The sequence below is a fragment of the Odontomachus brunneus genome, unplaced genomic scaffold, assembly GCF_010583005.1.
Source record: "Odontomachus brunneus isolate Ranch 3 - 2012 unplaced genomic scaffold, Obru_v1 Obru_scaffold_021, whole genome shotgun sequence".
NCBI classification, from domain to species: Eukaryota; Metazoa; Arthropoda; class Insecta; order Hymenoptera; family Formicidae; genus Odontomachus; species Odontomachus brunneus.
This window is the reverse complement of record NW_022639471.1, coordinates 627,636-641,670: the sequence shown is the minus strand read 5'-3', so window position 1 is coordinate 641,670 and position 14,035 is coordinate 627,636. Positions and strand designations below refer to the sequence as shown.

Genomic DNA, 14,035 nt, shown 5'->3' with positions numbered 1-14,035 from the left:
CCCCCCCCTCTCTTTCTCTCTCTCCTCTCTGTCTATATATAAGCTTTATTTTCGCAAAATTGGTTATTAATAACTAATTATTATTGACCATTATTGACGTTTATTCAGGTATATTTTGACATTGCGGAAAAATTACTCGCAACCCGTACGACATCCCGATTAATACAAATATGCAATATTTGCTTTCTGATTCTACTGTGTTTGAACACAGGAAACTGTGTTCCCTCGAAATTCCGTCCACTTTCGACCATCGATATCTCCTAATATTATTTATCGCAATAAAGTTTTTTGAGTTTTACATACATATTTCCTCAGTTTTTTCAAAACTATGATTAATAGAGCTTTCTCTCTCTCTTTTTCTCTCTCTCATACCACGTTTTTTCTCTTTTTTTTGCTCTTATATCCTCTTCTTTGCACACATCCGCGCAACGTTTGTCTGTGTGTCTGTGGCCTCCTGCGCGCAGGAGCATACACCACGAGGGGTGAATACGATAATACCTCACAGCGAGGACTCTTCCCGGGAAAGACCCGGCAGTCCTCTTTGAATATTCCGCCCACGCAACGCAATCCATGCGATGACGATGCGGTCGATATGCATTCACAACGTGGAAATTATTCGACAGCCGACGGCGAATCGGGGCTGCGCCTATGAAAAAGTAATCCAGTTTCCCCTAATAACCCGCGTCGGTGTAATGACGCATAAATGTACGTCGAATATATCGACACTATTTGCCCATTCCACCGACGGGATTTCACGCGGCAGACTTGAATAGTCGATTTTAACATGATCTTCCCCTCTCTCGCTTTCCTATAATCGTCCCCATCTCTCTGTCTGCGCATCGAATTTCTTTCTCCCTACATTTTAACTCAATAAAATTTTTATCGGAATAAAAATAAGCCTTTTGAACTTTTCCAACACCAACGAGAACAAAAATCGGAATATCGCAAAACACGTTAAGAGGATTGAATTCGTGTTCAGCGCTCGCGCGAAGGATTAATTGGTCGCGAATTAACAAAGCACAATCTTCAGCAAGCATATTTTATTTCACAAAAGCCTGTTATTTATCCTCCATACGTATACGTATCCTCACACATATTTTTAGTGTCACACGTATACGTTCTACTGTGCCCGGACACGGGGCAAATGAGAAAAGAGAAAAAGCCGCAGTTGCACGGTGTCGCAATTTCCATTCTCACTGTATTATTCCGACCGATCTTTCGTTACATTTATTTTGCCGCTGTGTAAATCGATTCGGGACGGAGGATATACACACGCATACATATACGCGCGCGCGCAAGCGACAAAGCGACAGGGCAGCGAGATATCGCGAGCTATGCTGAAATCGAGTATCCTCCAGGATGGGATATACGGCTTGTCTCGGGTAGTTTAGTTATACACACTCTCTTTCAAAGCTCTCGCTGTTAATGATAAATTACGTTCATACTCTCGTGTAAATTACTGCGGAGCCAACTTCATCATAGCCGCTTGAGAGAGAGGAAGAGAGGGCGAGAGGGTGGAAGGAGGGTAGCAGAAAGAGACAAGGAATAAGAGTAAGAGAGATAATAGAGAAAGATAGAGAGACAGATAGAGTATCGAGATACCGCAGTGAGAGTGGATCCCGTGCGGAACGTGTGCGGTATCTCGCGAGATGCGTCGTGGCTCGGGCCCGTTTCACCGCTTTCCGACGGTCGCATGCAAATAAGGTGCGCGACTCACGCGCAGAATGCGAAACGACGATTACACACGCCGCGGCGTGCTAATTCGCGGCCGATCGTTCCGTCACGAACGCCGATCCTCGTCGGTGGTGCAATCCGCGAGAGAGTTTGGCGGGGTGTGGAGGTAGCCTATTTCGAGATACGACCGACAGGACAATGCGGATCTTCCGCCGCCGCGCCCCGCGGCAGAATGCAATTACCGCGCTCTCTCGCGCCCGCGACCGCGCGCGTTTTTAATCGAATAACGCGACGTGACATTTAACACAACGCACCGCAGTGCGGAAACGGACACGGCGTCGAAGAGCGCGGAGCTGGAGCTTCGGTCTAATAAAGACGGCAACACGCGCTATTTATCATGTCATTCGCACGCTTTATCGCACGACGGCATCTCCCTCCCTCCGCTATGTCACGCGCCTGTCGCGCGATTCGTTCGTTCGTTCGTTTGGCGTGATCGCATTGTTGCGCGCATCCTCGCGCCATGATCGCGTTCTCATAAATCTACGACGTGTGCACACTGTCGCTATTTCGACTATTTCGATGTTGGCCGCGATTCGTCGCAGATCTCGTCGCAGTATGTTCATTCTGGATCGCTTAATTGCTCATACGAGGGCGGGTAGGCGGGCGGACGTTGAATAAATATTTTCCCTCGAAATGAAAAAGTGAATCTCATTCAAAGTAAAGTCTCGCTTCGCAAGTGAATTCACTCTAAGTTTTAGTGAAACATTCGTTCCGTCGAGATTTCGCATGGCAATGTTTTCACTGCCTCTTCGAGCGAAAATACTATTACTTTTCTATCTATTTTGAATAAGACTTTACTTCAGATTTCCTTATTTTTCACTTCCTTATCCAAATAGCACACTAAAAAGACACTATTTACATTACACAGCTCAAGCTGAAACTGTTAAGAATAAGAATTTTATGAATGCTTAATTATGAAATGCGCGAAATAAAATAGTATCGAAAGGGGAACATCCCTCGGCGAGAAGGCCGAACTTCGGTGAACGTGCCCATTGCGAAAATTACATCAGGAAAACTTTGATATATTATTTCGTCTGCCATCTCGACCACTAACTCCGACACGTTACGTGATGTGACGTGACGTGACGTGATGTGACGTGACGTAACGTGACCTGAACCTGAGCCATCGAATGTGCCATGAATAGAGAAGGGGAAGTGTACGCCTGGTAGCGCGTACGAGAAGAGGGTGACATCGAGCCGATGGGGTGCACGGAACCTGTCTGAGGGGTGGATGTAATTTCGGACGAGTTGTAACGACTCTTAAATGTCAGGAGAACATATAACACTCCATAACGACGGAACGTAATATGAGTCGCTCGTGAATGGCACTTTCGGCATGGGACGGAGGCTCATTCTTTGACCCGTATTTATGGTCGTTACTGGAAACCCGTCTCGAGAATTTGTATGGAGTGAAATGCTAAGAATGAAGTATTTCATGTCTCTTGAGACATGATAATGATGATCGCTTTGCGATTCAGGGTCAACCGACAAAAATGATGAACCTTTTGCGTTGGCATTTACCCGAACAAAAATTGAATCTAGTGATTGTCCAGTAATGATACAGAAAAATTGGGTCTTACATCACTACTAGCTAGTAGTACTTGCTAGCTACTAGGTAGGAATGTAACGCTCACTTCTCCTAATGGCTGTACTAAAAAAATTAGCTAGTAGCTAGATACAAAAAAATAACTTGTGACTATCTAGCCTATACTAAACAGTGAGTAGATTGCAAAAACGAAAAAATTATTTCTCTTCAATAATTTTCCTTTTTCTCTATATCAAGAGTACCTAATAATCTTTAGACAGTTTTTTCAGAGTTTCTGTATCTCATAATTTCTATCGTGGGTGTTAAGTGACTAGATAAATTTTTTTAATTAGAGTTTATCTTTCTCTCTCTCTCTCTCTCTTTAGGAGAGGTGATCCAATGGAGTTTGATTTCTTATAAATTCTTCTTCATTACATAAGTATTTCTATTCTATTGGAAAAATTCATTTTATCTTTCGGAACTTGAACCTGAGATCTCTGACTCTTGAGTCTGGCAGACCACTTTACTTGCTAGACCACTACTATAGTTGGTAGTGAATGTTTTATATTAGCTACATATGGTTTACTCAACGCCATTATATCTAATGCCTAGACGAAAAAAATTACACAGTAACAAGATGGAAGATTCGGTAAATCCTGAATAGAAATTGAATATCAAACGCTGTCTAGTAACTGTCTAGTAACAATGTACTGTAAATCCAAAATGGAAATTAGATGTCGAAACTATCTATCCACTAGATAGTAAATGTGTGTATTACATCGTCATTATCTATATACAAATTTACTATCTAATAGGTAGACAGTTCTGATATCCAATTTCTATTCAGGATTTACCGATGATTTTCTATCTCGTTACTATGTAATCTTTTCCATCTAGCCACTATCTATATAATTGGTATAGTTACTAGACAGTCCTGACGTTCAAAAGACTGAGTAAGAATATTTAGCCAGTCACGAGCTAGTGACTGGCTAGAAAACTTATCTAGTCATTATTATCTAACTACTAGTCTTGAAATATGCTCTACTAGATATATTTTTGCTCCAGTATTTGGCGAACTCCTAGAACGTATTTAAGATCATAGTCAGAAAACATATATTGTAACTTGATTTACACCTACTTTGTACAATCTTATAGAATTTTTTAAGGGTTTAGTTATTATTAGATAATATAAGATTAATCCCCATTTCTATACTGACGTCAATGAACCTCTTAAGCGATATGCCCGTAAACGTTTCGTGATAAAATATTAAATTATTTTTTATTTACTTGAATTATTGAATTCTTTCGTAGCAATATTTTTACTGATAAAGGAGGAAAAAATATATAAAATAATATATAAAAATAATATATAAAAATTAGATACATATATTCTATTTTTGAAATTCTTCAAAGAAAATAATAATAAAGAGAAAAGAAACGTAGATATAATAATGTTTAGAAGAAGAATTTCACCCCGGGGGAATTACACACAGGCAAACATTTTAAATCACCATTAAGAGATTAAATCTTAAAGAGTTTAAACTCTGTTCAGAGAAAGTCTTGAACTCTGGTCAAAGTTTAATTGACGTTGGTACAAATGGGCATAAGTCAAGTTTCTGATTAACAACGTACACATTTAGCTCGCGAAAGTATAACGTCTAAGAGACGTCACTCCAATGCAAGAAGTTAACTCATTTGCGTCATTAAGAGATTTGATAAATATATCCATATCATTGATCTTTTTTTTAGGTCGACGTCAGATGTAATAAAACGAATGGGAAATATGTAATTTTGCAATTCTCTATCTAGCCTCGACTACGCACAGACATATTTATTTACATAATAACCAGGCAAAATGAAGGAATATATCTGATGCAAATGGGTTGATATATGAATATCAACGTCTCTGAAGAATTACAATCGTGGTCGTTGAACCGCGAGAAATAAAAATTCGAGCCGTATTTCGGGACAAACTTCGTCTGGGTTTCTCGGTCGAATCGTGATTGCAAATACAACCTCGCGACTATCAAATTGACTTTTGAGATTTGTCTCTATCGATTCATCTGTTGAATCTATCACATATCAAGACAGGACTCGGCCGAGTTCCGCGCGGCAGAAATGCGACTATAAATACCAGCCTTCTGTTCTCGTGACTCTCCAAGCAAGGTGCGTGTTTTATTTCCGAGAGACAGGGACAAATGCGAAACGAGCGAGGGCTTTCATTTTTCTCCCTCTCTCTCTCTCTCTCTCTCTTTCTCTATCTTCCTTCCTCGTCGTTCTCCTCTTCTTTCTCCCTCTTCACGGCCGCGTATTTTGCGGCGAGACAGATCGGCGACGTCGTGAAGTTTTTGCTCAACGAGTGAGAAAGAAGGAGAAATCGTTTACGGCGCGAACGCGCATTTTATGGGGAGGAATGACGTCGCGGCTAAGAAAAATGTACACTTTGTCAAAGCGGGTCGACCGCGACGATGAGCAGGATGATCTCATGGATATACTACATAATGTAGAGATACCAGCACAGGGTATGTAACAAGATATTACGTATATAAGATATCCCCCATAACCTCCGATCTTAAATTTAATCTGTAAGAATCGCATTTATGGTCGTTACTGGAAATTCGATTCGGGAGCGTACCGGATAAGATAGTAGGAACGGAGCTTCGCATTTTTCCGAACCGAAACTTTTGCCCTATTTTGGATCTGAATTTTCTAGCATCTGTACACTGAGAGAAAAATATTAAAAAATTAACGAATATTTAATATGAATACCATCAACGTATTTACTTAAAAAAAAACTCTTATAATGTTTAATTAAACCGAGTAAACAATTCGGTTTAAATGAAAAAAAATTTTATTTAAGTAAATGTGTTAATGGTATCTACCTAATAAATATTTGTTAATTTTTAGATATTTTTTCTCAGTACATATTTTGAAGGATCAATATATGTGCAGTATACATGGAAATTAAAATCCTACTTTGCATATCTAAATAATAAAAAAGACACAAAATGCTACTTGTAGATTCTAAAGAAAGCTTCTTGATAAAACTATTTAGATTAAATAGAATCAAAAGAGCTTGATATAAACTTCGGAATATTAATCAAAATAGATGTCAGATGGAATATTGAGGTCGGAAATAGGATCAAAATTTCGACTCGGGTCGAGACATGAACAGTTGAATAGTGGCATTGTGACCAGAGATCAGCTTCAAAGCTATTGATGTCACATTAGGTCAGCCAAAATGTTCGGTTCGATTTCCAATAAATGACGTGACACACGTGATGTCACACACATATGTAGTACAAGAAATATTGCTGATAATGTTCTGTTTGCGGAACATTTACGTAGACAATGATGCTGATTACTTGATTGATGAATAATCTCTTTCATGCAACGTCAACCTTGACTGAGAAGTCAAATCAAACTTTTGGACTGAGTCAATATCATTAATATTATCGGCGCGTGACATACGCGACCAACTCTCAAGAATCGATTGTCGAATCGCGAGAAACGGATTCAAGCTGCACTTTGAGACAAACTTTAACCACTCCCCACAGTTGAATCGCGATTGCAAGTATGACATCAGTAATATCCAGGAATAAACGTTTACACATAAGTTATGATATCTACGGCTAAACAACGCAAACTATGTACGAGACGTCATTTATGTAGACAATGAGTAATTTACATCTTAATACAATACTTAGGAAAAAAGTTTGGTTAGATTGACCAAATTTTTTTCCGTGTATGGACATTGTTTAAAGAACTCATGGTGTGCTCAAAAATTAATTTGAAAAAGTTAATATTTTTGAGTCCTAAAAATTTAATATTTTTATTTAATCTTTAGAATCTTGATGTATATATATATATATATATATATATATATATAAATTTATGAACAATATGGATTGTCTCCTGAACAATTGGAGTTCACAAAATTCTCTCTGGTTATATTTTTATCTACAGAAAATTAAATTTACCAATCTGTCGGATAACGAAATGAAAATCTCATGCAAAATTTGTTATTTCTTTCAAACGTTACATTTATAATTAATGCCTAAAACAAACACGGTGACTCTCAATTTAATTACTTTTTTTCTTGTCTATTTTTATGTACATTTATTTATATATTTATTGTATATTTTTTTTATGTATATTTTAATATACATTAATTTGCGATATTCTATATAATTTACATCGTCCACACGTGAAAAACGACCGTGCATACATCACGTACAAAATACGCAAACAATCCGCGTAGATATAATCTTGAGGTACACAGCATAACCTTGGTAATACCTAATTCAACTCTTGAAATTCATTTATCGAGTCGCGCAAGTTCGTCTTGCGAGTCTTAGCTGAGAAACTGGGCCAAAACGCGAGCCGAGATATTTCGCAAGCGGCATTTGATTTTAAGTCTTGATCGTACACGATGAAACATGACATTCCTGATCATTTCACGCGCACCACTCGTTGTCGGAAATATCGTTTTCCAATGTGCGCGACTTATTTTCAGCGTGGAATTAATTTGGAACAAATGTTGTTAGTACATCACTTAATGGGCTTGTGCATCGTACGTTGATAAAATGTGGTCCTTCGCGACATTCAATTGTCCGTCCGCGATTCTCCACTCCGATGGCGTTTACAAGCGCGATAACTCGTCCTCTCTCGTATTCACGTCGATACGATCCCGACGGTCGGCCCCCGTCCGTCTATTTTTAAGGAGAAATCAGGGCGACTCGCTCTATATCGTACGCTAGAGTGGAGCCGGACGATAACGCGCGGATAGCCGGTAGCAGTAACCGGAGAGGGCGACGGGGCGCGAGGAGTAGGAGAAGGAGGGTTGGAATTACGACTGTATATTAAACACGAGCGCGGTATGAATAGACGGAGCATGGCCTACCTTAGCATTGTTGAAGCAGCGTCGAAGCATGCGAGAGAGAGATAGGAGCAAAAGCGAAAGACGAAGCAATATTCCGGCTCTTTTCTTGCCCCGCGGAGTATATGAATATTCGTCTTCCGTCTGCCTTAACACAAAAGAGGAAAGGAAAATGCGCGCGAGAGAGTAGGATAGAGTAAAGAGAAAGAGAGAGGAGAGAAAAATTAGGATAAAGGAAAAACTGAATGCATATGCTATGAACCAACGTACACAGCGTTCTAATAACACTGAGTAACAATGTTTAACTTTTAGTTTGTATGGAGTTCTTTTGATATATTTCTTGCATAATTCAAACACAACCTGAACAACAAGATTACAATAGAAAATTTAGTTTTACAGTTTAAATTTAGTTTTACAGTTTTTTTTTACAGTTTTTGAGAAAGGGCTCTAACAAGGTCTTACCATCAAAATGTTGATCTCAACGTAGCAGTGTTTGCATATTTCTGCAAAAATTTGCTAAACATAAAAATAATATTAATTTTGAAGGAAAATATGTATAAATCCATTGTCGTGCATCTCTTACCAATGAAACATTTTGCTTACTATATTTGAGTTCAGCTTAAAATTTATAAAAATTGATGACTTTTATCTCTGGTGCAAAATAACTATTGTATATGAGGGAGGTAAGCAGGCTAGCTTAATAGGGGTTGTAATGGAAGTAGCTCTTATAACATACCGAAGCGTACTCTTGGAATTTCTCAGTTTTCTCATTGCAAAATCAAGACGAAATCTCACTAAAAATGAGCAGAGATTCACTCGAAGCAATAATGAAATACTGAATGTTTAACATGGTCACTACCATTGTTTATCCGAGAAATCGTCCGCCAGAGACCACTCAACATTTTCCGCTTTTTCGTCTAATAATGTAAAACGAATTTAATTTGTTTATGTTCACGTGGAATGAAAATTTATCGCTTTCGCGCATGTGGAACATCGTGGCATGTGACGCATAGTCACGAACGTGTTAACTCTAATTTAGAATGGATTTTTAATCCATACGAGTAAATATTTCAAATGATTACAGTTTTATTCCTGTGTCGGCGCGCAGTACGTCAGATTTATTTTCCTATTTGTGAAAATATTTGCTCAACAATTCACAGTGGAGAACTCGATCTCTCCCTCCCTCTCTCTCTCTTTCTCTTTATATATATATATATATATATATATATATATATATATATGAGTGAAAAATTCAACTGTCACTGTGCTCTTCGAGTGAAATTTCGCTTAAATCTCTTGACTACTCGCCGAGAAACTCCTGAAAGGAAAATGTCCGAATTATTTGTAAGTGAGGTGTGTAATCGATGCAAGTGTCATATTTTCAATATATCTTTTATATTTCGACGTACTTTGCAGAAATTTCGAGTATGTATTCTCTGACGTCATTAATTAAAATGACCATGACATGTACCCAAGGGCTTCAAGAAACTTAACGAATACAGATCGGCGAGTAATTTCAGTGCCCGAATTCTAGAAGCGCGCGCGCGCGATGCAAAATTGATCGATACTTTGGCACACCGAATTTAATCAATTGGGAATTTAATCCAAGCGTGAGGAGGCGGTGAAGAGATCGCGAAGCTCGCGGCGCAATTGGGACCCGAGCCCGAGATCGATCGCGGCCGAATCGTCGTCGGCGGCAGCCGGCGATGACGAAAGCCGGTAATCACTTTTTAATGGGGAAGTTACTGCAATAAAGATTGCGCGTCGAAACAATCGACCGAATTATCGTCGCGACCCGATAAGTCTGGCAACTCGTTAAACATGGTCATTCGAGAGCCCGGGGCATAAACTCGGATTAGTTTCGGTCCGCGTGATGTGGAAAGGCAGAACGTGGGCGTATGCGCGCGCGCAGGGTAGTTTGAACCGATGAAGTTCCGATTGCGATTTCCCCGGCAACGGCCAGTATCGGATTCACCGCCACGTCTCGATAACGCTATTAGCGCGCCGGCTCGTATATAAACGAACGTCTCGGATAATCCATCTCTCTTAAAATGAATTAGTGAAACATCATTGAAAACTAAAACATCACTGAAAACAGTGAATATACACTGATTTGCTTAAGTTTTAAATGTTGCACTGAAAGTGCTCAGTGCTATACTTATAACTGATATCAGTGACTATTCACTGATGCACTTTAAGAGAGATTGTATACCCGTAAATTAATCTTTTCGAATCTTTTTCGAATCCTCCCCTCTGCCCCTTCATCTCTCTACGCGCTTCGAAATCGCGCCGGGCTGATTCGAGAGTTTCTCTGCGAGTGAAAAGCGCGAGTTACCTTCGACGGAAATGGACGTGACGATAAAAATGTCACTTGTTTGCTTTAACAGATCAATATTAACTTCTTCATTCACACATATTTTTTTTTCTTTTGATCTAAATTTTTTGCTGACATTATGATAAAATAGATATTATTGTGAACAAATACTCACACACAATCTCCCGATTTTTATCAACTTGTTCTTAGAAAAACCGATAAAAGATAATACTAAAATATCTGTTTTTCACTTAATATTATTACCAACTGAGATTTCAATTTGTTATCTCGTGTAAAACTGCAGCACATTGTAACGTTAATTCGCGCGACAACGGAAGTTCCTCTTTTGCATCCAGCGTGTACGCGCGCTTCAAAGTATGCATAATTTTATAATATAAAAATACGGAAGTATTATAATGCGGCGTTTCTCACTTTCTTTTTCTCTCATTTCCCATTTTTTCTCCATTTTAGCGACGCTACTTAAGGTCTTTTAAAATGCAAAAGCTCGTTTCCACTCCCGTCATAAATCTTTCAGCGTAATTCTACACACACACACACACACACAGAGAGAGAGAGAGAGAGAGAGAGAGAGAGAGAGAGAGAGAGAGAAAGCATTAGCAATATTATTTATATGATTTATCGCTACGGACGGCTAATGTGCCTTTAAAAGACTGTCTCGATGTACACAGACTATTCCGCGAGGCTATTCCGATAATTATTACGGTAGAAAAATACAAATCTCGCGTTATTGAATAAAGGACGGGCGGGGAACGTTTTCTCACGACATTTTATCGCGACAAAATGCTTTCTATTTCCCTTTTCTCAGCGTTTATTTCGAGCGTTGCGACGTTATATTATCGTCTATTTTGCCTGTCGCGCTACTTTAACCGAAAGAATAGCTCCGTCGCGGGAAAAGAACGCGCGAAATAATTTCGGTAATTGGACATTGTTACGCGGATTATTCTCGCGCGAATGTGTAGAGACGCCAAGACGGCGGCAAAAGGGTAGCCGCTGTTACGAAATTAGAGACGTCCCGTTAAAAGTTAACAATGTAATTAACGCTCTCAGGTAAATTCTCCTTCGGTGGGCGCGCGTATACGCGAGACGTTTTTAATCCCCCGCCCTCCCTTCCTCCCCCTGTCCCCTGCCGTATCTTTCCGAGGATTCTTCTTTTTTATTCGGAGCCGGGCTCGACTCGTAACTCGCGGCGGGAGCTATACGACATCGCGGGCGCGGCATTATTACATTTTTCCAGGCATCCCCGCGATAAATTTCGCAGCTCGCGGTGTTAATGGCGCCGCGGCGATATTAGCCGGGTGCCTTGAGCGCGGCGAGGTCGAGAGAGCGAAAGACCCCGAGAGAAAAATATGGCTTATCATCCTCTGAAATATACGTTTATCGCGCCGTAAATTTTACTTACAGGAGATAACGTCCGACGTGTCAGATTAATTTCCTTATTAACAATTATCTCTTAATTGGAGTCAACTGACGCTCGGCCATGCCTACCGCGCTTTTATCGGCTTTATCGCGGTTCGACAGAAATGAATAAGCCGATAACACTGGTAAAAGTTTTTGCACCCAAGTAGTCAATTAATCCTAAGAGGCTGACCATATGCGCTTCTATTTGCACGACGGAATCAGTGATGTTACTCGTGATGTTACTTATTTCTTTTTTTTTTGAAATAAAATTATAGGAAAGAAAATAAACTGAAAATATTAGATTGGTGCAAGAGTTTCTTTGCGTCGTCCAAAGAAAATTAGAAACGGAATTATCCTATACCGAAGGTTTAACAATTTTCACGAGTAAAATAAGCAGGATATATTAGTTATTTCTTTAGATATTTTTTATGACTAGAACTTCCTATTTTCCTCTTAACATTCGAATGCGAGTATTTAAGAGAAAAATGACAAACTTTTAACCTAATTCCTTCCTTTCCGCTACACTCTCTCTCTTTCTCTCTCTCTCTCTCTCTCTCCAATAGAAGAAGCAGAAGGAAAAAAAAGGAACTCTTTAATCTCAACAAGTTTTTTTTTTCTGTTGTTCTGTGCAGACGTAACCAGGTCTTCCCGACGGGGGTGGTCGCGAGGGTCCGGCGAGGGTGATGCTCTTGGCGGGCGGAAGTGAGGAGCCCCGGGCGGCCTTCGCTCCCATCGTGCCCGTCAGGAGAGGTCTTCTTCGGCCGCAGCGGCGCCGCGAGCGGGCCGGACGATCGCGCGCGGTGCGGCCGCAGCCGCCGCAGCTGCTGCAACTGCAACCGAGGAAGCGGCGGCCAGCGCAGGGGAGCAACGGCGCCTTGCGGTGCACGGCGCTCCTCTAACCGGCAGGCTTAGGAGGGAGTTATGGTGTCTCGCGCATGCAATGACTGTGGCCGCCGCAGCCGTGGCACTGTGGCATCGTGCCCACATCTACAAGGCGCTCGCGTGCGTCGTCCTCGCCCTGATCGGCGTACAGTACCTGCTTAGCGGCGGGGTGCTCGACCGCCGCTCCATCGAGACTATCTTCACGATCAACGCGACCAGGTGAGTGCCACACTGAGGAAGGAATTCTCTTGTCGAGGCGAACATTTGATACCAAACCAAAGTTTGATTAAAGCGGGATCGACCGAATGTTTGGTAATTGCAACCGAAAGATTTATACTCCCTTGTCCACAACCTTGCTTTAATTCTTAAGCCGTAAGAAATTGACCAACCACAGTTGATTATTTTTAAAATAATCGACTGGTTGGTCAATTTATTACGACTTAAAGATTAAAGCAAGATTGTGGACTGAGGGTATGTTCTGCTTTCTCGCTAATACATCTTACTTGACGCGAGCAGGAAACATGGCAATGCCAACCGAATCGTATATAGCAGATATTTCAGTTTCAAATATGGAAATAATATTATGAGTACATTCGTGCCGCTTCAGTCTTCGACGAGATTGCTTTCTGAATCTCTTCGCGAACGAAATTCCACTCGAGCACTGATAGTCACTCAAATTTGAGTGACCCTTCGTTCATGCAGAATGAATTTGATTAGTTGTAAAACAGTATGAGACACAATGAAATTGGAATTGGGAACTCATTGAACTGTCAACATTGACAGCTATTATTGACGAATTTATTTAGTAATTTTGTAATTAATAATAATGATGATTATTACTAGTTTTAATATCATTATTAGTAAATATTGTCCTTAATTATATTATTAATTATAATATTATTGCGTAGGTCTGTCAGAAATGATGATCAATTTTGACAATTCGATGAGCTCCTAACTTCATTGCACTTAAACCATTTTACAACAATCCCAGTGTGAGTGTATGAAGTTGGCACTCCACTTTTTGAAATTTATAATTTTGAAAGTTGTTCCAGATTGTTCTGACTTTGTACCACATTGTTCCAAAGTGATATTGCTTCATTCGAAACGGTTTTCGAATAAAACAAAAAAAATGTTTTTTTGAGCTGGCACCCCACTTTTCGAAAATCGAACATTCTGATACCGCAATAGATTGTTCTAGTTGTTCCAAACATTGTTCCAAAAGGACAAATCCGTAAGTTGAATTATAAGTCCAAAAAATGAAAAAAATGTTTTTGACCTGGCA

The 14,035-nt window shown here is 40.0% G+C and overlaps 1 protein-coding gene across 4 annotated transcripts in view; it reads left to right on the top strand.

Moving 5' to 3' along the window:
* LOC116842113 (beta-1,4-N-acetylgalactosaminyltransferase bre-4) overlaps positions 1-14,035 on the top strand; it is a 153,219-nt gene that overhangs the window by 102,145 nt on the left and 37,039 nt on the right. For all 4 annotated transcript variants that reach the window (XM_032810852.1, XM_032810851.1, XM_032810849.1 and 1 more), the window contains one exon: positions 12,504-12,972. In XM_032810852.1, the coding sequence (XP_032666743.1) occupies positions 12,812-12,972 (161 nt within the window). In that variant the 5' untranslated portion in view covers positions 12,504-12,811. The remainder of the gene's footprint in view (positions 1-12,503; positions 12,973-14,035) is intronic.